Source organism: Erpetoichthys calabaricus, chromosome 6, assembly GCF_900747795.2.
Source record: "Erpetoichthys calabaricus chromosome 6, fErpCal1.3, whole genome shotgun sequence".
In the NCBI taxonomy this organism is placed as follows: domain Eukaryota; kingdom Metazoa; phylum Chordata; class Cladistia; order Polypteriformes; family Polypteridae; genus Erpetoichthys; species Erpetoichthys calabaricus.
The window spans coordinates 173,274,637-173,299,330 of record NC_041399.2 but is presented as its reverse complement, the minus strand read 5'-3'; the positions used below and the strand labels follow the sequence as shown (position 1 = coordinate 173,299,330).

Here is a 24,694-nt window from a genome sequence, read left to right as displayed (position 1 = left end):
TTTCTCATTTGCCATGCAGCTATCACATACAAACAGGTTGCCTATGGGTTTTTTTTACACTCTGCTTTCTAATGGAAAAAGCTCCAGACATTCTCACATACATTCATTTGCAACAATTTATCTTTTTGCAAAACCATAAATGCCAAAAGTCTATAATACCTAATAAATACGATTGGTGCTTTTTTCCCCCCTTACTGAATGAAGGGTTTGAGGCTACTTTCTAAATTAAGACAAACTTGAACCTGTAAACACGGTAAACTGGGTAACACCAATCATAGTTACATGTGTAAGATGACTGCATTAATAAATCACAAAATGTTAATCTTGGCTACTATACTGTAATTATACCTGCTACAACGATGATTTGGTGACATTGTTTCATGCTGACGCCAGGTTTGGAATGCTTTTTCAGAGTTAGCCTTATTCAAAACAACGCATACTGTATGAACATAAGAAATGTACACCCCCACTAAAATAAAAAAAACAACCTTATCCATCTAACTAAACCAAACTTGATAAGCGGGTAGGAACATGATATGTCGGGTTAACAAATCTTAGGCATTTTGATCTTTTAAGTTTCCGCCAAATATGTAAAATAATATCATAATTCCTGTTTATATCATTAATGCACCTATTTTCATGACCTGCACTTATTGGGCTCCCTTGTGTTTGAAGACTGTGTTATGCATTCCTAAAGATGTTTGTTTTCACCTTGCATTTTTGCTAATTGAAGTAGCTATCATGCCAAAATTTCTCCATTACCATATTTCAGTCATTTACAGAGCGTGTGTCTTGGTTTCATTATGCCTGCTTGTTACACAGCTGTCCTTTCTACACTTCCTCATTACCAAGGATAAACTAGAGGCTAAATCACTTACAGGACACATATGAAAGGGAACAAAATCTCTCTACTGCTACCTGCTACCTTTCCCTGGAGAAGGACGGGGCGATGTTGGTGCATTATTTGTTAAACTACACAGGAACTCACAAGCCCTGGAAGGAATCAGCTATAAATAAACATATAGTGTTCAGAAAGCATTTACAATATATAAGAAAATAAAGCACACAGACATCTAACAGGCTGCTTCCATTTCTGAATTTCAGTGGTAAATACATTTGTTTGTTTTCTCCCCAGAGTGTTGTATTCCAATCATTTTGGTTCCCAATAAAGTCAGAGAATGTAAAAGCAGCAATTCTTGATGCAAATGATATTCTTTCTATTCTTTCTGATTAAACTGAGAAACCAAACACACTGTGTGCAAAGAGTATAAATGAACTCACAGACAACATCTGTACAAATGATAGGTGAAAAGCTCATTCTTAGTTGGGTTGTGTGAGGGGGTGTGGAATGGGGGGGGGGAGTCAACATTCAGAATAATAATTAGTAATTATCTTGATTAGAAACTGTCTCTGTATGAGGAAAAGCAGGCAATTTACATATAAATCTCCAATCACAATGCTTTGTTGGCCTAAATGAGCAGTTCCATGTGGATCTTTATTCCTTCGTAGTTTCTTACCTTTGCTCTTCTCAGATCGAGGACTGAGGTTAATCTCATCAGCTACTGTTAAAAAGCAAATGCATAAACAATTAACTTGGTTAGTAGCAACATTCTCCATGCATGATTTCCAAACCACAATTGCCTTCACATTTATCATGTCATGCAGATCATTTTAAATGGCAAGCTGTCAATTTATACTTATAATTGAAAAACTGTTAAAAGATCATGCATGATTGTCAATCAATGAAATCACAAGCATTTCATGTTACAAATGTTAGCATATCAATTAAACTGAGGGCAGAGAATCACTGTGTTTAAGAACTTAGGTGTTGCGTGTGTGTGTATGTATATATATGCATAATATAAATACAGTATTATTATAAACTTATCTGTTTTTATAAACAAAATTGGATGCATTATTAAAAATTTTTAAAACTGCTATATACAGTATGCAAGCCATTATAAAATCGTTATGCACTGGCACTCTCCAAGCATCAACATACATTAAGGTTACACAAGGGCCTAGAAACAGACAAACCTGGATTGCTGAACATATGCTAAACTGCAGGTGTGTTCAATAAATGAAGAGAACTTGAACTTTCTGAGGATGTTTTTAAAACACTGAAGTCTCTTCATAGTGGGGCACATTGACTTGCTCTGTTGTCTTATAGTTCCAGGTTCTAGGGCCCCTATCTATGTGGAGGGTGTGCACTCGTTATGTGAATGCTAGGATTTACTATTTATTATCTCTGATTATCCTTCTACATCTCAAAGATGTGCACATTTGGTTGAATGTCAGCTCTAAATCTGCCCTGTGTGATTAGAGGAGTGTGCAGTCCAACAGACTAGTGCACTGCTCAAAAATGGTACCTGCCTAATACTTGTTGTTTCTGAGACATAATAAAGAGTCTAGTGACCCTGGAGTGGATTGTGGGGAGCAGAGGACTAGAAAGTGAATATTCATGTGTGTATACTGAAGTGAGCAAATATTCAGATAGCAATGAATGGAAATATATTCTTATCTCATGCTCCATCAACCCATTTTTTTGTGCCGAATATGCAATTTAGAGTCACATTTAGCCACTGTCTATTGTGGCCACTGTAGGCAGAAGCAGAAAATGAACCCCAAAGACTGTACCAGTTCATTGCAAGGCATATATGTTAACTATTTCATCTTAATATAAAAACTGCACTTGTCATTTACTATCTTTGGTGAATAAAAACAGAAAAGAGAGTTGAACAACTGCCATTTAAGAAATCTGTGTTTTAATGTTTAGAAAAAAAACAGCGTATGTTAAACTGTCTCATTTGTGCTCACTGTGAATTTTGATACTTGTTTTCTACATGTTCACTTAACCCAGTTCAATACCAGGGGACACCTGGAGCAGCACCGGGCATAGGGCACCACACGTTCACACTGAGCCAGTTTGGAATTGCTGATTAATATACTCTGCACAACTTTAGGACTATGGGAAAGGAAATCCAAACAGAGAAGGGACGAAGGGTCCAATTTCTCACAAATAAATAATTTTTATTGGCATTTCTTGCATACTTGATTTCTCATTAATTTTGTTTTATGCATCAATATACACACACATACACACTGCATATATTATACGCTTAGACTTGTGCACTTAGAAACACATGCAGATTCAAATGCTCGGCTGACTGTGAATGCCTGATTTTGGTATTTAAGTTGTAGTAAAATGAAAAATATATCTAAAACTTCCATTGATACCCTTAAACTTTATCAAACTGTCTGTTAGTGAAGGAAGGAGAAACACCAAGAGGTGATTCATACTAAGTATTTTTGTAATTGCAATTTTTCCTGTAAGAAAATAGATATTCAGGTCTCAGCAGGTAAGATTTAAAAATTACATATTATTTTAACATAACACATTTATAAACTCTACCATTTACTTACTCTATTTTTAGTACAAGGTCTAAAAAATGCATAGGAAAGCAAACTAAAGACACCCTGATGAGTTTACATGATTGTAATTAAGAAGTCTTTTTGTAATTTTTCAGTGCTATGCTAGTCTCCTTTTCTTCTTTATTTTACAGTTACAAAACAGAATCCCTGCTGCTCTCTCCTGTTCAAATGAGTCTTCAAACATGTTATTAAAAAGCATTAAGTGACCTCCTTTTTGACGTGGTGACAACACTTGACAAGCAACCAAACAGAAAATTAAACAAGGGGTCGGCATTTCAGCTTTTAAAATTGCGAACTAGAAACTTATATTTTTACTATAACAACAAGTACTGCACTGCTCTATAAGTCTTAAACATAAAAAATCCTGCCAGTCGAACAAAAAAACAAATTACTCATAATAAAACCTATCTAAGGCAAAGGACTACCATGCCATCCACTGTCGATTTCTGCCTTATGATCATCACTGCTGAGGCATGTCCCAAACCTCTCTAAAAAGCTGTAAAATCCACAGCTCAGATAAGTTAGTCCCAGGTTGGGAGAGAATCGAGAGAAAGGAGATGCTAGATGTCCATAATCATCGCCATCCAAAGAATCAAGACTTGCTAATCAGAAATATGTCTCATTATACTGAATATCTCATGCACTCAGAGCCTTTGCAGAGGGATTACTTATTATGCTAATTTGGTCAACTGGTGATTCCAAATTGGATTTTTATGCATGTGGGTCCTGTAGTGTCTACAGCTGTTTCTTGCCTTGTGGCCAATGTTATGTTTCTGGCTCCCCATGACCACAAATCTCATTTAGCAGTTTTGAAAATGTTACCTATATTTAATTTTTACTATTTCCTCATCACCCTATCAGCTAAGAAGGAAGGTAGCCCCCTTACTTCAAAGTTCATTAAACTTCAAAAGTTTTTCAAGACGTAACTTTGTACAAGAAACACACAAACATTAGCCTCTATGATTGACTGTGAACACATATACATACAGTATATATATATATATATATATATATATATATATACATACAGTATATATATATATATATATATATAGATATATATATATATACACACACACACACACACACACAGATCAGCCACAACATTAAAACCACTGACAACTGATATGAATAACATTGGTCACCTCATTACAATGGCATATATTAGGCAGCAAGTGAACTGTCAGTTCTTGAAGGAGATATGTTGGAAGCAGGAAAAATGGACAAGCATAAGGATCTGAGCAACTTTGACAAGGGCCAAATAGTGATTGATGGCTAGACAACTGGGTCAGAGCATCTCCAAAATTGCAGGTCTTGTGGGGTGTTCCCAATATCCAGTGGTTAGTACCTACCAAAAGTGGTCCATGGAAGGACAACCAGTGAACCAGCCACAGGGTCAAGAGGCACTCAGGGCTCATTAACGTGTCTGGGGAGCGAAGGCTAGCCCGTCTGATCTGATCTCAGGGCAGAGCCATTGTAACACAAATTGTGAAAAACATAATGCTGGCAATGAGGGAAAGGTGTCAGAAAAATTGTTTTATTTTAGATCATGTGTATGGCCGGGTGAGTGTGTGTCATTTACTAGGGGCAGCAGGATGCAGAATGGGAAGAAGGCAAGCTGCTGAGAGGAAGTATGATGCACTGGGCAATGTTTTGCTGGAAAACCTTGAGTCTTGGCATTCACATGCATGTTACTGTGACATGTACCACCTGCCTAAAGATAGCTGCAGGCCACATACACATCTTCATGGCAAAAGTATTCCCTATTTGGCAGTAGAATCTTTCAGCAGAATAATGTTCCCTGACACACTGCAAATACTGTTCAGGAATAGTAAGAGGAACATGACAAACAGTTCAAGGTGCTGACTTGCCCTCCAAATTACCCAGATCTCAATCCAACCAAGCAGCTGTGGTATGAACTGGAAAAACAAGTCCAATCCATGGAGGCGCAACAGTGTAACTTACAGGACCTTAAAGGAGCTGCTGCTAACATCTTGTTGCCAGAATCCACAGAACAACTTCAGAGGTCCATGCCTTAGTAGGACATAGCCGGGGACCTATATAATATTAAGCGTGTGTTTTTAATGTTGTGGCTGATTGAAATATAAATATTTTATCTCCCAAGTATCTTGTGCTTGTTTCCCAAATAATGACATATGCACAAAGCTGTTTGTGTATAGGTGAAGTTGATAGATTCTTAGGAATACCTTTGTTTAGGATAACACGGAGTCAAATTTCCTAGGATACAAATCTCAACTTTCACTCATATTTGACTTTGACCTGATGAACCATTCATCCATCTATCTGTAACTTTACTTGAACTGCTCAATGTAATTTCATGGTTACAGGGAGGCAAATCCTATGGTATCACCAACTAGAACAAACTCTGGACTAGGCACGCTTAAGCACATACCCACAAACAGGGACAATGTTGGGCTACTCGTTAACCCAGGCCTCATGTCAGAGGAAAACTCGAAGTAGTAGGGGAGGACTGAAACAACAAAAACTGGGAAGAACTCCATCCATCCATCCATTTTCCAACCCGCTGAATCCGAACACAGGGTCACGGGGGTCTGCTGGAGCCAATCCCAGCCAACACAGGGCACAAGGCAGGAAACAATCCTGGGCAGGGTGCCAACCCACCGCAGGACACACACAAACACACACAAACACACCAAGCACACACTAGGGCCAATTTAGAATCGCCAATCCACCTAACCTGCATGTCTTTGGACTGTGGGAGGAAACCGGAGTGCCCGGAGGAAACCCACGCAGACACGGGGAGAACATGCAAACTCCACGCAGGGAGGACCCGGGAATCGAACCCAGGTCCCCAGGTCTCCCAACTGCGAGGCAGCAGCGCTACCCACTGCGCCACCGTGCCGCCCACTGGGAAGAACTGAATTAGTTAACTATCGGTCAATTCTACGAATAGCATGCAAATGCAAAACAAGTTTTACTATTTGTCACTGGATAGTAAATATAAAGATATTAAAAACCAAGCTCTTGAAATTTTGTTACCAACACCATCCTGCTTAAACACCTCAGACTTCTAGTTTTGCCTTACAAGTTGGGAAAAAATTGAAATCTATTATGCTATTATGCTTAGACCATTGTGCCATTTCTTTTAAACATCAAGGCAGACATCTTTGCTACATAACTGAAAATACTAAGAGATCCAACAAATATTGTTGTGTATCTTGAAAAAGCTTTAATAACAGGAGTTTCAGTCCCAGAGCAGAATTTATTTCTGAGTTGCACATGTGTGGTTGTACTACAAGTGTAATTCAAATAAGCTGACAAGATGGATATCTATACTCATTGAGAGTTCTTAACATACATGCTCTCAGTATACAGTGGTGATCAATGGGGAACACAATTCTCAATTCATCCTTGTGCTCACCAACAAATGGTCTCATTAGTAAATCTGGACTGCATTACCAAAGCTAAAAGGTCAAATTATACTTGGGTAAAAACTGAATTGCCAGCGCATCAGTATTTTGTGAGATAGGGAGAGAAACACAAAGTTACCAGAAATGCAGATGGCTTTAGTGGTAACCTCAGAACGAGTCTTATGTCTAAGTCTACAAATTGAATAATTAACAACATTAAATATTAAGTGTGTCCTTTTCTTCACACATACTTAAAACTTAACTGCCTGTACACAGATTCATACTAACATCTAAATCAACTGAAAGCTACAGAAATTTTTTTTTTTTTTTTTGCTTTTACACACGATCATTTAAATCTCATAACACAGAATTAATTCAGTTTAGGGTTGTGGGTAAATTGAGATTATCTCGGCAGCACTGGACATAAGGCAGGAATCAATCAGATAGCTTTATAAAATTTAAATGCCTACTGGATTGACCAATGTATCTGTTATAACACCATAACTCGATCTTAAATAAAAAATGAGTACAATGACCTTTTAGGGGGAAAGTTATAAAGATGGGAAAGTAATATAACTGTATCTCCTTCATGCGCAGATCATCAGGCTCAAAGGCTAGAACACTGATTGCATGCTGATAAAACCTTTCTCTTTTCTTTTGCAATATCATACAGAAAAAGAGAGCAGATACTGCCTGAACACAACACTTCCAAAGCTTTCTTTCTATCTTGTATAACTTGGCCATTTGCAGGAGCTGTGATTATTCTACGACAACAGCAGGATTTAGTAGCCCTCTTCAGCCTCCCTGGCAGCAGCAGCATTGCACTGCCTTGGATTAAAGCACATATCTGAGAAACTCGTATTTCCAATGGACAGCAGCTAAAATGCTTTTAGACAGAGTGTATTTTTTCGCACACTACTGAACAAATGAATGGTAATGGAGTGAGTTGGACAATATGCATTTAAACTGTGTTATAGGCAGGTTTCTTACTGTGCTGAGCTACTGTAGCTGCTGATATAGAAATTAAAGACTGTGGCATAAGAAATTTCTTTCAACTTAACAAGCTGGCAACAGCTTAGGATGAATGAGACTACGAACACTTAACAGAAAATAGCATTCAGTGTCGTAAAATTAAATGAATCTGAGCTGTCGAAATGCATTGATAAACACAATATGTTGCTCAGTACAAGAAATATTTCTACCGAAGTGTTTAGCTGAACACTCAAGTTAATGAAATGGGACACTCATTTACTGTACCGCATTTCGTTTTATGTTTGTTTAGCAGCTGAGCAGGCACTGTCATCTATTCAAGTTTAGATTTAGCTCTGCCCTTCCATTCTCTTGAAATTGAATAAAAAGCTATAAAAGTTGTTAATCTGATCTACTGCTGGCATAAAGAATATTTATTTCTTATTCTTATCTCTTCTGATTTTTCACTCCACAAAATGCTTTTCTTCAGAGAATGAGGTCTGAGTAAATTAAAATGCTTCCTTTCATAAGGAATAAATGACAAATACCTTCCTTTAAATATATTTATCTTTCTCCACTGTCTGCAATTTTTAGTGTAGATGAGTAATAACTATCCAACCCATCCATCCCAACCACACAAACATGTTCCCCCTCTAAGTAGGCAAAGTCTAACCTTATATATTTGAACTACTTGGCAAACAGAAGGGGAGGAATTTTTCATAAAAGAAATGCTTGCAGTTATCATTTTTTTGTTTTTCTTCAAATACCTAAATCCATGCTTTTTGATTTCCTTGTTTTAATGAAGTCCAGTTGATTGGCATCTGCATACTGCCTGGTCCTTTTCTCCGACATACTCTGACGTCCAAATCCCTCTCTCTGGAAGGTATTGTCTGGGTCAACATCAGGGCTCAGTGTGCTAAAAATGAAAGTCAAATAAAACATTTCTAATCAGTAAAAAAAACTTTAAGGATGTTATGATGGCATGGACCTACAACAAAAACAAGACAAAATGTACACATGGAGCAAAGCAAATATCATAAACCACATCATCCACGTTTTTTAAAGTCATTTTTACAAGTAATGGAGAGTCGAGGCATAACTCTCAAACAACTGGCTCAAGACAATAATAGAATACCACATACACCATAACCACCCAAAAGGTCCTTTCAAAGTTTCCAAAAAGCACAACCTGCACACCTTTGGGATGCAAGTGTCCTAGTGTTTAGGACAGTAAAGCCAACATTCGAACCATCTGCTCCCTTATAGTGATGAGAGCCTAAAACAAGTACCACCTAAGCACTTTATAAATTCTATATACCAAAACACTAATTTAAAATTATAAATTGCTGTTCCCAATCTGTTTACTTTTAGCATGATTTGTTAATATTACAGTCTAAACTGTATGCAGTCAACCAGAATTATTTTAGAATTTTCAACTATGCACCCACTTCAATCAGCTTATTCTACTGCTTTATTCAGGTTTACCATACCGATTGAGAACAAGCCACACTACTACAGAAATAAAGGGTCAACTACCCTGAATCAGAGTGAATGATTTCACAGCCCAGACTTTAATGATGGCACTTCTTCTTTAAATATATCAAAATTGAAAAAAAACTGAATGATTTCATTCCAACGTATACCATTTTTATCATTACTAACAAGTTCGTGAGAAAAAATATTCGTCTTCTTGAGATCTTCAATCTATTAAAGGTGACTGAAGTAGGAAAAAAATAATGATTAGAGTGAATTGTCTTTTGAACTCCTCCTCCAGTTCAGTTCTTCAGAGAAAACTGATGACAAGAGCCACAAAGCTGTAATTACAAGAAATCTGGAATTTATCAACTCTTTGATTCAAAACCTATTAAAAATGGACAGTGACCTTTTTATTGCCTTCTCAAGTTGAGCTTCTATTAAAAGACAATCAAAACATCATTAATTAATTGTGTAGTTATTAGTAAAAAAAAAATCATATAAAAAAGTTATTTTCAAAAATACCAACACAACAAACCTCAGCCTATGCTGGATAATGCTCATCACATGAAATGTATACAAATATTAGAAAACTAAAAGGGCAACAAATATTTGCCTGTTTTCATGCACTCCTTATGTAGTTTTACTAGTCTCCACTAGGCGGCAATACCAGTCACATGTTGAAAGCCATTGTAACTTTGAACTCGAGTCTCTCCACATAGATTCGACTTGGTAAGAACACTTGCTCTCAAGCAAAGAGAGACGAACGTTCTCGACACAAACCCGCATTCTTTTATGAAAAGCATTTCACCGAGTATCCCAGTTAAGACCTTTTAAATGAAATTTCAATGATCATAAACCTGCAGGTAAATATAAAACATGGCAGCTTTAGAAATGAAAAAGACAATGCAGGATATGCAACTCCTGCTGGCATTTGTTAATAAAAATCAGTCCTTGTTAAATGTATGGCTTTCTAACACAAACCCAACTATTTAATGAAAGATCTTGGGAAACGGTACTAAATTTCAAACAATGAAAACCCCTCTCAGAATCAAAACAGCCATGTACAAATGGACACTTCAGTTAGACATTTTTGTCTTACTTCAAGCCAGGCGCTCACATCTAACAATTCTGAAGAGTTCCAAATAAAAATGAAATGATATGAAATTGAATAAAACTTTTACAGCCCAGTAAAAACAGACATTCATTAAACACTGACAAAAGATGACTCGCATTTCCACAAACCAAAAAAAAAATGGTATGTGTTTGATATAATTCTAACCATTACTGTCTATTCTGTTGCTTATTATGCACTGTGAAGACAGTGTGAAATCATCAAGATAAGATAAAATGGCAAGCAACTTTGGAGGATCCATATTGTAGTGTGTATTATGCGTTTTTTGCATGTAGTGAACTAATTTTAACAGAATAATGGTGGAAAAAATGACCACCTAATGCTAAAAGTCTATTAAAAATGAATGTTCTAAAATTCTAATGAAAGGAGAAAAATAACAATCTACATAAAGAAAAAGATTTGTCTTCCATCCTTATAATGCCAAAAAGTATCAAGGAGTTTAAATCGTGGTCTCGTGGCCTGGAACCCCAGCAGATTTGGCGTTGTTTTTTTTTTTTCAGCCATCTGGAGTTTTTTTTTGTCCTCCCTGGCCATCAGACCTTAGTTTTATTCTATGTTAATTAATATTGCCTAATTTTATTTCTATATTTTGTCTTTTTTTCTCTTTCTTCATCCTGTAAAGCACTTTGAGCTGCATCATATGTATGAACATGTGCTATATAAATGTTGTTGTTGTTGATGCAAACAAGAGAAATCATAACAGACATATTTAAAATGAAGGGGAATGGGAGAATGGTTGATGCCAGCTGTAAGTTTCAAACAATTTCTTAAAAAAACACATAAATATGAATATTCAGCATTACAATATTCTTTGATTTTTGCTCCAAGTATAAAATTTTCAATATAGTTGTAGTTATAGGCAATAAAGTATTTGATGCAGGTCTGGGAGATAAATTGGTAGATTTTCTTCCATGATTATACTCTGGAGAAGAAACGATGAAAAAAACATTTGTCTGTCACTGCAGATGCAAACTGGGGCAAACAAAATTTACACTTAGAAAGCTGTGGTTAGCATACACCATCAGATGCATGTTACCTGTAATGACTGCCTTTATAAAAAAAAAAAAAATCAATGCCAATGATGAAACGTTATGAAAAGGCCACACAGAAAATAAAACAATTACTTAAGAACACTTTGAAATCATTCCAGTTTATTTGTCCGGCACCTCTTGACTTTCCAGTAGAGAAAATCTTGACATATGTTGTACCGTTTGACTTGTCTGGAAGTCTAGTTATGCAAGATATTGAGCTTTTTTCAAGTTGTCACCCTACTTTAGACCCTCTAAACCTGAAACACCCTACGTTTTAGGCCATTTTTGGATCATATTTAATGCAGAAGGTTACAACCTTATGACAAAGAGAAACCAATATGTGTCTCTAACAAAAATGATGATGACTTGAGGTTGTGAATGCCACATCACCAAACCCTAGGGCTTCACAACGTAACAGAATACAAGGTGTCAAAACTACTTCTAATTATAACACTTAAATAAAAATGGGGATCAGTAATGTAGGCATGTGGAGAGTGATTTTTGATGGTTTGAGGCTGCAGACCACGGATATAATATTTGTGATTTTTTTTTTTACTGGTGGTCTTAGCACTCTAAAAGACATTACTAGAAGGTTAAACATTACAAATTTCAAACATATGCATGTGGGGTATTGTTTTAGACTATTTACATTTAAGATATTACTAAAATGGTAGTATTTTTGATCCTTTACTAGGGATTTAGCCCACTATTAGAGGGGGAAAATGACTTTTTATTACAATCACACATTCTAATATTTCAAATATTTGATGCAACAAGTATACAAAAAAGCACAAGTTGGTGCTGAAGTCACAGGAATTTGTTCTTCCCACCACAAATTTACTTCACTTAAATTAAGAAGCCACAAACTTTATTTTTATTCATTTTTTAAGAGTTAATTCTCAACTTCTACCATCACTGTGTCAGAAATCCTGAGAGAATTCATTCACTTTTTATCTGAGTTGAATAAGTATGACTATGTTACTCTTATCCGGCTTGTTAAGACTTCGCGGTGTTATTTACATTGAGATGTCTCAGTTATTTAGAACAGTGCGCGCTAATGATCACACAAGTGAAAATGTCATGGCAGTAGCTGCTCCTCTTTAACGTTTGTTTTTGTTTGCACCTGTGTCTACTCTTGGGTAATTGTTACTGTTTGGATAAAATTAATGATATCGGCTTTTGATTGAGCTTCCCATTTAATTCAGTGCATTTTTCAGCACTTCTATTCAATAGCAGAAAGATTACAATATGAGATAATTGCCCTGTGTCATAGACTGACATTAATTCTTATGCAGAATTAAGAATTTTTACTTTCTCCATTTTATATTAGTTTTATTTCCTGTGAATGAGTGACTTCTTTACTGTACTGCAAAACAGATAACTAATAATGAGCACACGTGACAACAAAAACCAACAGAGGCCCAACGACTTATATTTTCACTTGCAGTAACAGGAAAAAGTTCATCCAATTTTCAAAACTGTAAAAAACATATAAAACCCTGTCAGTTGTAAATGTCTAGATTAACACAGAAAATAAATAAACTGGAATAAATACAAAAGTGTTTTATTGAAACAGTAGTTCAAATCGATTGACTACAGTATGGGCTATATTAGACAGCTGCTTTTCCATTCCTGTTCATCCATCCATTTCTGAGCCCACTCAAGGCAGTGCTGATTTTTCTCATAATCTAATATTATTCAGCATGTAATTAAATGTTTTGTATGTATGGGGCATGTGCTGGGTCAGTAGTACATTTTTGACTTCAGTATCGATACTAGCTTTTGAATCTCAGCACCAAAGCAAAGAACTACACTACCTAAACCCCCACCCCTGCCTCACAGCAGCCCCCCTTCTACGCCACACAATTGTGCACCTGTATGTCTATATAAGGAATTTGGTGAAGTTCTGGGTGCCCCGTCTTTGGAGTCTTCAAGGAGATTATTTTAAATTTATATGTTTGAAGAGAAGGGAGGGTGGGATGTCCTATGGGGAATGCAGTTGGTTTGGGGGTGGGAGGGAGTGGGAGTTGGAATCACGCTAATAAAAGACAGACTACAAGGTTCGTGAAAACTACCATTTACTTCTAGTAACCAACTTAACAAAATGTTGGTAGTGTAGTGCTTTAAAAATTGGGGTTTTCTGTACTTTTTCAGTTTGGGTACATTGCACAAACCTACGGGGGAACACTTCAAAGCAGAGGTCCGTAATTTTCTGGGGTTTCCGTGTTGCCCCTGTCAAGACAATTTATATTGTTTTCAGACTATTTCATCTATTAAGCACTTTTGTGCACCACTATTTTCTAAATGCATTTCACTTGATTTGCAGTCATTTTTAAGTTATAAGGAAAAAGTCAATGAAAATTTTAGAAAAAATAATTTTATTTTTATTTTGTGCAACTGATACATTTACTATAATCTGCAAACTAACCACATGTAGTAAAGAAATGCTGAATGATGGAATAATGTTAGGAACAAAAGAGACATTAGTTCCGGTGTCGGAAAATACAGTTTAATCAGTAATTGATATTACCAAAGTTTGTTAAACCAGGCATTCCTAGTAGTAGCTTTTACTGCACCAGTCATTCAGGATTATATGTAAATAACTGTCACTTCTGTAATTCTATAACTGGCTATGTAGCAACTGTATGCAATAAGGATTTAATTCCTGAAGACTATAGACTGGTTACACAGGAATGCTTATAGCTTTTATATACTGTAATGCAGTCTTCATTTCAGGGGGTTCCTGCTCCTTGTTGGTATTTAAAGTTTCTTCTCATAACAGAAATACAAATGAGCCTCAAAAATAGCTTATTCTAGTTTGACACCGACTCCCACCCCAAAACATGCATGTTTTACAGCTCTGGAAGCTGTCACAAAATGATCAAAGAGTGTTCAAAATTCCAAACTGGGCAACGTACCCCCTAGGGACAAGTAATGGACACTGGTCAGGGTCAGTTGCTTCTAGGGTCTAACATTTTACAATTATTTATGGGTTTCTCTTTGACCTTTTGGAAAATAAGCCGATGATTACTTCATCAGAGTTTCACTTTGCATTTCCTATTTAAGTAAAAGCATGTATTGTCTGTTAGCTAAAAAATCAATACGATGACAGATATATTGATGAATCCTTTATTTCTTTTAAAGAATGGGGCCTGTGCAAAATAAAGCATCATAATTTTTCCCTGACATACAGTACCAAAACTTTCCCAAATTTAAAAACTCAAATGGAGTTCTAAGTTTTAAGCAGTGTTTCCCAAACTTGGTCCTGTGGCCCCCCTGTCGCTGCAGGTTTTTGTTCCAACCAGCTTCTGTTTTTAATTGGACTCCCAGGCTAATTAAGTGATGTGTTATTTCCCAAGTTCTGTGTTTTGGGAACAATATAGAAATTAGAAAACTAAGTTTGGTAGCTATATTATATATATATATATATATATATATATATATATATTAAAATGTACCAAGCAGTTATATGGGAATAGTGCATTTTTTTCTTTTTAACAATATTTTCATCTTGATTTTCATTCTACTTTTCTAGGTGTTCTAATTGTTTAATTAATCTATTATTTACTAATTAGTGGGTCTGATGCTAAAGTAGTTGCAGCCTTTGATTATTCAGTGTTGTTTGCCAGCGTGTCTGCTCTGCTCATTTTTAATTGTCATTAATAAGATACAACAAAGGGGAAAAACTGCACAGAGAAAGGGCAAAATGTAATGAAATCAACAAAAGAGAGTTAAGCATTTAAATCTATAGAAAAAGCAGAAATATTTCTAAATGTCTTATAAATGTAAAAATCATGCTGCTGTGCTTTTCTGAATGTAGAATAAGAGAAAAATAATACTAGCTAATTAAATGAGATCAGTGCTATCAGGTGTTGTCACTGATTAGGAATGTGGTTGGAACAAAAACCTGCAGCCACAGGGGGTCCTCAGGACCGAGGTTGGGAAACACTGACATACAGTATACAGAGGACCACAGACTCACAAATTACAAACTTACTGTATAAGATTATTATAATATGGCACAATTATGGTCTTCCCTGCTTATCAGAGTGTATTGTGCTCCTCTGCATAATAGTAAGTCAACACTGTAAAATGACCAGATTTTTTTAAAAAAAAGTAAAACTATCTATTAAATCTGAAAACACATTACAAAAAGTTTAAATTTTTTAACAGTTATGACAGTTAAGAGTAAAGCCTTAATGTGAGATTCAGCATGTGTCACACACATGCAAATTGGGGACAGCTTAAAGGCTGTGGTGGTAGTAATTCCTTGCTGATCTGCAGGGTGGCTCCGTATACAAAGGCCTCTTTCTTCCTCCCTCTGCAGGCCAGATAATTGACAACCTTACTACCTCTGACGTCATTTCTGGTATTATCACCTGGACTCCCCTATTTCTGCCTAGCCTGTATTTAACTGGAAGTGTCGCCATCTTCGAGCAGTCACTCTTGAGACTTGCATCTGTGAAGATGTTTCTTTTGTTTTTTTAACGCGTTTACAACTTGCATTTTGTCTTCAATTATACAGGATTTGCCTGCAGGTGCCACATCTCTTTGTAATTGTTTGTGATTTTCATACATGTTATGCTTTTACAACAGACCGATAAATGGATATAGGCGGTCAGTTGGTCAAACAGACAGACAGAGAGATTGACAAACAGTCAACCTGACCAACAGCATATTCAAGATTAGTAAATTATTAGCATTTTCTGTACATATTACAAAATTTTAGGACAGGCAGCTTAGATGACTTGCTTATTGTTATCTAATGAGCCAAAGGCAGAAAGCAAACTTTTATGCAGTTCTACAAGTGTCATTTATGGTGGGAAACTAATAAACATACCAGAGCCACTTAGGTTTTATAGTTTGAGTTTGTGCAGACACTTGCACTATATATATTGCCCTTAAAAATAATAAAAATAATAATTCTTTACATTTATTGCATTTTTCTCACTACTCAAAGCGATTCAGTGAGTGAGGAGCCATTCCAACCACTGCTAACATGTAGCATCTACCTGATTATGTGACAGCAGCTGTTTTTGCATCAGTACCACACTTTAGCCATCGGATTGTGAAGTAGTGAGACAGATAGCCAATTAGAGATAGGGAAAGATTAAGGGGCCAGAATGACTAGGTCGTGGTGGGCAGTAGAGCCTGGCCATCAGAATACACCCTACTCTTTACAAAGGATCCCCAGGGATATTTTATGTCCAAGGAGAGCCAGGACCTCGATTTTACAGCACAGCGTCTCCATCACTGCACTGGAGTTTTGGAATCCACATTCAGACCACTGGGTAAACACCCCATGCTAGTTTCAACAACATCTCTTCAAGCAGCACCCCAAGCTTTCTTAGATGGTTTCCCATCCAAGTACTGGCCAGGCCTGAACATGCCTAGCTTCAAGTAGATAACCTGCTCTGAAGTGCATGTGGTATTTCATAAAGTAATTAATAATGCCTAAGACGCAACACAACACTATGATAAAATAGGCGTGGAGGCAACAGCAAATGCCTTTCAAAATCATTCCATGTAGATTATTAAAACTAGGCTTAAGGAAATGTTCTGGTGTATGCAAAACTGCTTAAGATGATGGATGCTTCGAGTAATTTTAGCGATATGGACAAAGCTACCTGTTTTAGTCTTATTAACCTCCATTTCTAAGCATGACTCGAGCTCAGAATTATTTATGTAAATATAGTTAAGCCCGAGTCAGACTCTGGGAGATGTGTAATGATCTATTTTAATGATCAGTGTTAAGCCTGTATATCTCTCGCGACAATATTCTGCTGCTATCTAGTGAATGAAATACAACTAAGCTGAAAAAAAAAAAAAAAAAAAATCATGAATATTTCTATGTGCTCTGCCTCTTTATAGTACCACAAGGAAATTCATCAATATTCATGACTGAGGTGGAGCCTTCAACCAAAAACACAATGCCAAATGAAATGATGCAAGGCCAGTTTTGGAACAAACTGTAATTAAATTGCTTGAATTGAGTGATAGTATTGACAATATGAATTGGTCATCAGACAATGAGACTGACAGTGAAACTGACACCTGTTCAGTAGACAGCTGACCTGTCAAGTGTCAGTGATGTTCGTGTTTGGTGTTGGCTTCATACTACTGCTGATAATCCTGCACCATCTCGTTGTCCATTTACTGGTAACCCAGGCCTCATAAAGTCTGTCGATCATGATTATCTGGACTATTTGTGATTTTTGAGGATAGTCTGGTGTAGAAAATAGTTGTTGAAGTGAACCACTATGCTGAACAGTGTTGGAAAAGTCAGAGTAAACCTGCAGATGATATGTGTTTTTCTTTTAATTTTCTTGATACTGCAGAGCATAGTGTGTAAACCAGACGAGGGATGGCACTGGACTACAAACCTGTTTGTTGCAGACACCCACTTCGAGGAAAGTTATGAGTGTTATCTTTCACTCATTATAAAATACCTGCATTTCACTAATAACAATAACTTTGATGAAGCCAATCACTCAGCAATGAAACTGTACAAACTGTGGAATGTGTATCACTTATCACACGAAACACACATAATAAATTTTCATCAGTACAGCAGTGGATACTAGAGGTGCCTTTCCTACCGTGATTATGTCGATGTTTTGGAATTTACATGTTCCTATTACACATAACATTTCTGCTGTTGAAAAAAATTCAGTTCTTTTATCTAAGGAAGTTAAGCATGTCAGCTGCTGGTCGCTGTCTTTTTAGTGGTTTGATACACGAGACTATGGTGTTCAATCATAAGCTGATAATGTAATCTAAATAACATTATTTCTTTGTTATAACTACATAGACTACTCAGAGAACTGAGAATTGTGTCCATTCAAATTGTTATGAATAATGCAAATAACCGTATACAGTACATTGAAAATATTGCTGGGACTGTGGGCAACATAAAATAATAAAAATGCAAAGGAAAATTAATTTAATAAACAACACATGGGCTACATAATTGCATTGACCTAACTGATAACTTCATGTTCAGATATTAGATATCCAATCTAATGTGCAAATATCATCCTGATCAAAACTCCATGGGGGGAACTCTCTGATTAAATGTACATATGTCACAGTGCTGAAAACTCCAAAGGGGCACAGTTAAAAAAAAAATTCAACAAATCAGGAGGAGAACCAAGCAGGTAACAAAAAACAGAGTACCACCACTTATTTGTTTCTACACCTGGACGCTGAATGTGAGTGTGAATGAACCATGTGATAGACTAGTCATCTTGGGCTTGTTCCTGCTATGCACCCAACAATCTACCACCTGAAATGCATTAGTGGGTCTGGTAATATATGGATGAAAGACCATCAATTCATGAAGATGCACTTATGAAGTACTTATGAAACTGGTATAAAGAGGTATATTTCTTTATACAGAATTATGTCCATGGAGTAAGATTCAATTGTTAAGCAACCACAAATTTCTAAACCTTGGTTAACTCAGAATTCAGTCCTTTCTTTACTTGCCATTCTTACCTAATGTGTGCCTCTTTTCCATCTTCAAAAAGTAAACATATTTAACATATTTACCTTGAATAAAAACACAAAACTAGAGACGTGATTGCATTAGCATTCATTTTAATAAAATATGATGTAAACTGCTTGATTATGTTTAGCATACAACATGATAGTTCAAAAATTAAACCACTTTTTAGGATGTAAAATGTTCCCATTTTTTATTTCCTTGCAAGCCTAGTGACCATGGTGTAGGTTAACTCTCAAAGTGAAAGACACAATTAATCCACCATTCCAGCTTTACAAATGGATATAGAGATAAAAGGGTTTTTACAAGCTTTTCATTTATCGTTTAGTTTTCTTTTTAAATCTCTCAAGACTGAAACAAATTGAAATGAGACAATACAGATGTGAGAAGAATGTGCTCATTGTACGTAGTGTGATACTGAATCCATATACTGCACACTCCATCCCCCTGCCCAAACTCGACCACAGATCAGATTTTTGCATCAATAGTTTTAACATTTGAGATCCATCAGGCAGGAGGAGCCTGAGCCACAGACTATTAGGATGCCATGACTGAATGAACACAGAGATTTCACAGACACTGTTAAACATGAACACACATGAATCAAGTATCTAACTTCTAATGGGCCATTGGGCTTAATCTGACACTTAGCACAGAAAGCAGGCTACACCTACTTAATAAAATTGTTCTCAAGGGTCGGACTTCATGAAGTGTACTGACATGCATGCTAAAATGTAACATTATTCAATTCATTACAGTTGTGAATCAAAGCTAAGCAGCTGAGCACATAAGCGCAATAGCATTAATGTCATTTTGTCACCCTGAAAGTCAACATACTTTAACAGTGTAGATGTGCTTAACCAGCAAATCACATAAATGGCACAGTATGTACCAATTTGATGCATAGCATAACAAATTAAGAACAAAAAATAACAAGAATTGCAAAACTGTCGTTAACCTCAAACATTTTCAACTAACTTTTAATGCAAGTTTTGTGATACACCATTTACTAAGAACATAGACAAACAAAGACTCATTTTTCTGCTTGCAAGACACTTATCAGTAATTCTATTATAGGAATCTGGTTCACATTCTAACCCCTAGTTATATTAAAATTCCACTTCTCACTGCTGACATTTGACCCCTTTTGTTTGGACAGAAAGTTTGCATTGACGTCTGTACTTATAATTTGCGGACAGGAACTTCAAGCTGCTCTTAGGATTCAGAACAGATGCCATTCTTGTTTGGGTTAGCATCTGTCCAAAACTTGTAATTTTACTTGTAAGCCCTAAAGATTAAATTTAATTTTATATGTTCTTTATATTTTTAGAGACAGCATACAAGTCAGAAAGCATTACAAGTAATTAAAAGTCACTATGTGGTTTCAATAAACACAACTTCTGCAAAAATAGAAAATATACAATATATACTGTAAGAAGGAATATTTTCAGATATGTCCCAAAAGATATCAACTATATATTAATATGCTAAAATCTGCGTGTGTATCCAGTCCCTCTGAGCAATCTGACTGGCCATTTTGACTTTTCTCAGTTGAGGAAGTGCCAGGCAAGAGAGGCTGAGGTACACAAGGACTAATAAAGGCATAGGAAGCACACTGGGAGTCATCTTCACAGTCAGAAAACATTAGCATGAGTATGAAGGATGTTTTCAGAGAGGGTAATGGTGGACCATCTACCATTAGAGGTTGTCAAAAAGCAGACAGGAGGCAAACAAGGTGCCTTGAAATGACAGAGTCTGAGAAGCAGGCTTTACAGGAACGAGATCAAGACATGGAGCGGCAGGCAAGAGAGGTTCAGACACATATGGATTCTGAGGAAAAATGCATGAGGTTGAAGGTACACATAGGGCAGGAGATATCAAACATCAAATATTCTAAAATGTATTCGACTGATGTCTTCCACAGGTAATATGGCTAATACTGTATACAGTATATAAGTTTTAATTGCAGAAAAAAGATTACGTGAAGGAAGCTGTCAATTATTTTTCAGGATTCCAATAGTAAAGATCTGGGTTTGCTGAGGTTAAAGTCACCTTTATAGTTTCACTGCAGTTACATTTAATGTGTTACGATTTGCTCGAAATATGTGGAATAATTATGGTCCTTTTTGATGTTTGAGAATTTTATTCCTTCTTATGAGCGCCCATTATGTTGTTGATAGGATCTGTGCATTTGTTAAGCCACAAGAGTCTGACACCTGATTGCAATGCTGCCCATTCTACCTTATATTTGATTTTTGACAATAAAATAATGATATATACACACTGCAGCTAACAAAGATCTAATCTTTTCAAAGAAGCATAACTTGCAAAAAAACAACATGAAAGGATAACTTTTAAAAAAAAGTTTACAATACTTTCAGAACCACTGCTTTGCATTCAAAACCTCAACAAATCATTGTTGCCAGTTCTGGCTCATCTTTCATGCCCACATGATCTATGTACAACACCATCTGCTACAATTTTCCATTTTGTATTTCACTTCTCTGCCATCATGAGATGTCCTGCACCGAAGCAATGTTATCCTAGAAGAGGTTCTGACAAAGATGCTAACCATTGGCAATGTAAAGGCTGCCCTGGACCCTTTACCGGCTGGGTACCGTAATGGAAGGACAGTATGGAAGGAGGCATAACCCGGCTAGGATGGGACTGAATCAACATCCCATGCAAAGGGACAGATAACACATTTGGGATATCAAGATCAGTTCCTCCCCCAGTATAACAGATGGCAGTGCTCCAATGGCATGGACCCTGAAAGGACACTGGCAGGGATTTATGGGAATTATAGTCCTGAGGGACAACCCTGTCAGGGTTCTTGGGTGCTGCCAGGGGGCACTGCAGGGAGAAGGACTCCCTGTTTCAGGAGGCTTCCATCTGACCCATCAGTGCTTTCGTCTGTCTATGCCCTGGTACCAGAAGTACTCCTGTGTCTGACATAAAAGCAAACCATCCAGCCATGTCCTCCAGTAAGTCAGAGGAGGGAGGCAGAAGGCAAGGCTCACCTGGAGGAGGAAAAGGAGGAGTGTTTATTGGAAAGCTGTGGAATGTACTGGTCTATAAGAAGGTATTTTATATAATAAAAACCTTTATTTTGCACATGGGATTGTTTAGTGTGGTGTGTCTTAGGTTTTGTCTTTTACAGCAGTCAGAAGTTCATGTTTTAGGATATTATGATCCAACACATCTCAAAACTGCACTATAGGCTAAAGGTCGGAAATGAAAACAGGTCAAGGCAGCACTAGTACACTAGTATTCATCTCTCAAGACAACTCTGACTAAAGTAGCTGTGTGTGGTCAGGTTATGTAGGAGGTGAAAACAAAAGGCCTGTGACAGGTCACCTTGCTCTAAGACCAGCAGCATGGAGCCTGTCCCTCACTGTTTAATCACTATTGTAGATATTGTATCTGGCAGCAGTTTCAGCAGTGAGGGCAGCAGAACTAAAATGTTCTCTCAGATGAATCGGTCCAAGTCCTACTCATGTGTGGTCACCCTAGTGCAAGTGGACCTTGGATGGTCAACTGTCATACCAGTCTGCTGAAACACTGTCTGCAGTAGGGACAAAGTGAGTGGCTTAACCCATAGTCTGGCAACATCTGTCTGCAGGCATATGAATAACCCTCTCTTCCTCAGCCAGCTGAGCTTCTGAGTCAGGAATGCAGCTGTGAGAAGGACTTACCTGGAACAGAAGAATACATCTGTAGAAATGGAAGAAGAGCAGTGGTAGGAGGAGGAAGAGAAGGGTGACTGCTAGAGCAAAAGAGCAAAACTCTAAATACTGTGTGATGGCACCCAGAATCAATATCTATCTGCGCTGTTCCTAAGGCTATGTCTTTGGTAGCTGGGGTCTGGAAAGGGGTATGTAAAGACCATATCCATGTTTATTTAATATATAAAGCTAAATATGTGTTTGTCTAGTTTGCAAATCCACACCACTGATCCTCATTCTGACAAAGTTTGCGCAGATTCCTAATTTAGAAAGGGAAAGAGAGTAGGCTATATTTTGTCCCAAACTTGGAGCCTTGAGTACCCACCTTGTGTGTGTTCAGTGCTAACAAGTTATGGACAACTTCGCTTATTATTTTTATTAACTACAGTAAATGCAAATGGCACAGACCAGGTGGCAAAAGGCTTCAAGTAGATGTAAAGGTGAATGCAAAAAGCAGAAGAAAAATCAAAATTGGACTTTCAGCTTTGCCTTTAGCTACTGCTTTCATATGCTTTCTACTGCTAACCAAAAACCAGCTCCCCCTTTCAATCACTGTTGCTAAGCAACTTATTAACAAAAAACACCTGATCTTAGGGTGCAAATGGAAGTCTGTACTTCACAATTGTGTGATTCTAAGCCATTCAAGTTTTCTCATTTCTCTTCCATGTCTGGATTCAGGTGAGTAGATAATATTATTGATTTTTTAAAACCATGACCTCTGCCTTCAGCAATGTCTCACATTCGTGCTGCTGCCAGAATCATTTCATGGAATCCATTCCACGCAGCCAGAACTACTTTGTTCAACACTGCTTCACTCTACTGTCACATCACCAGTTTTCTACTCAGCATGTGACTGCACTGTGGCATTATGATGAGCATCTAACATGATAATCAAAAAGAACTTGATCTGGTAAAGTATAAATGCAATAAATCAATAAATGTCAAAGTGATCGCTCCTCTACATTCTACCAAGCTCAGGACATGTCTGGTCTCCATACCCAGGTAACTGTATATAAATTCACAGGTAGTTACACTGTTCAGGCCATGATAATCCATTCAACTTCCGTCAGTGCAAATACAGTACAGCTCAACACAATAGCTAAAAGAGAAAAAATACGTTTTAATTCAGACACAATTCTTATGTTCAATAACTCAAGAAGGGAAGAAGCCTTGAATACCTACCCAAAAAAGCAATATCAGCTACAAAAGTATAAAAACAAGAGAAATCATTAGCTAGCAAATGCTTACCTAACCATTAAAAGAATTACAGTAACTTATAAGACAAAATCAGGCCTGCTTACATATCAGGTACCATTTCCTGACTCCCTGTGGCACTCTAGTTTGTACTCTGACTTCTGGTGTTTTGATTTAAGTATTAATATTTAAGTACTGGTGGGAGTTTAAGAAAACCATTACTTGGCTTTGACTACTGTTTGCTTCTCAAATTTGATAACTTAAAATCGCTAATGATATAACTTTGTAGAATAAATTCTAAGACTATCAGTCTAATATGTGTACCTATTTCAACACAATAAAATCAGTTCCAGCAGATGGGCGATGACAAGCAGCAGATGTTCTCCTCACCTTGTGATATTTCAGATTTTTCACTTTCTGACTCACACTTGTCAAATAAATATGTCTGAAGAGTTACATCCATTGCAGGACTTCTTCACTGCAAGCAATTGTAAAAACATCTAAGGTCCCTGTGCCAGAACAGTTGGAGGAAGATACAAGAGACTGAAGAGAAATATTAACTCAGTCCACAATTATTTTTGAGCTGTACACCCTAAATTCAGCTGATGAGAAATTTAAGGATGCCTTACGCAATATCAATATTAACTAAAGGAGATTATTAGGCAACTTCCTTTTAAAATAATAACCACCCGTCGTGCATAAGTCTCATTACATTTTGCAGTTGTTTTCTACTTTATGTTGCTTAATTTATCAAAGAATTGATAGCAGTTGGAATACAAGCTTATTTAGCAGCCTAAGCTTAAGAAATAAAAGATGCATTATGATAAAGAGATTTTTCA

At 36.8% G+C, this 24,694-nt stretch overlaps 1 protein-coding gene across 6 annotated transcripts in view; it reads right to left on the bottom strand.

Moving 5' to 3' along the window:
* The window catches only part of pard3aa (par-3 family cell polarity regulator alpha, a), a 971,084-nt gene that overhangs the window by 287,091 nt on the left and 659,299 nt on the right, over window positions 1-24,694 (bottom strand). For 5 of the 6 annotated variants that reach the window (XM_028804116.2, XM_028804120.2, XM_051929054.1 and 2 more), the window contains 2 exons: window positions 8,561-8,709; window positions 1,518-1,562 (listed from right to left, as the gene is read on the bottom strand). In XM_028804116.2, coding sequence (XP_028659949.1) covers window positions 1,518-1,562; window positions 8,561-8,709 — 194 coding nt within the window. The remainder of the gene's footprint in view (window positions 1-1,517; window positions 1,563-8,560; window positions 8,710-24,694) is intronic. The other variant, XM_051929055.1, reaches the window with a different exon arrangement.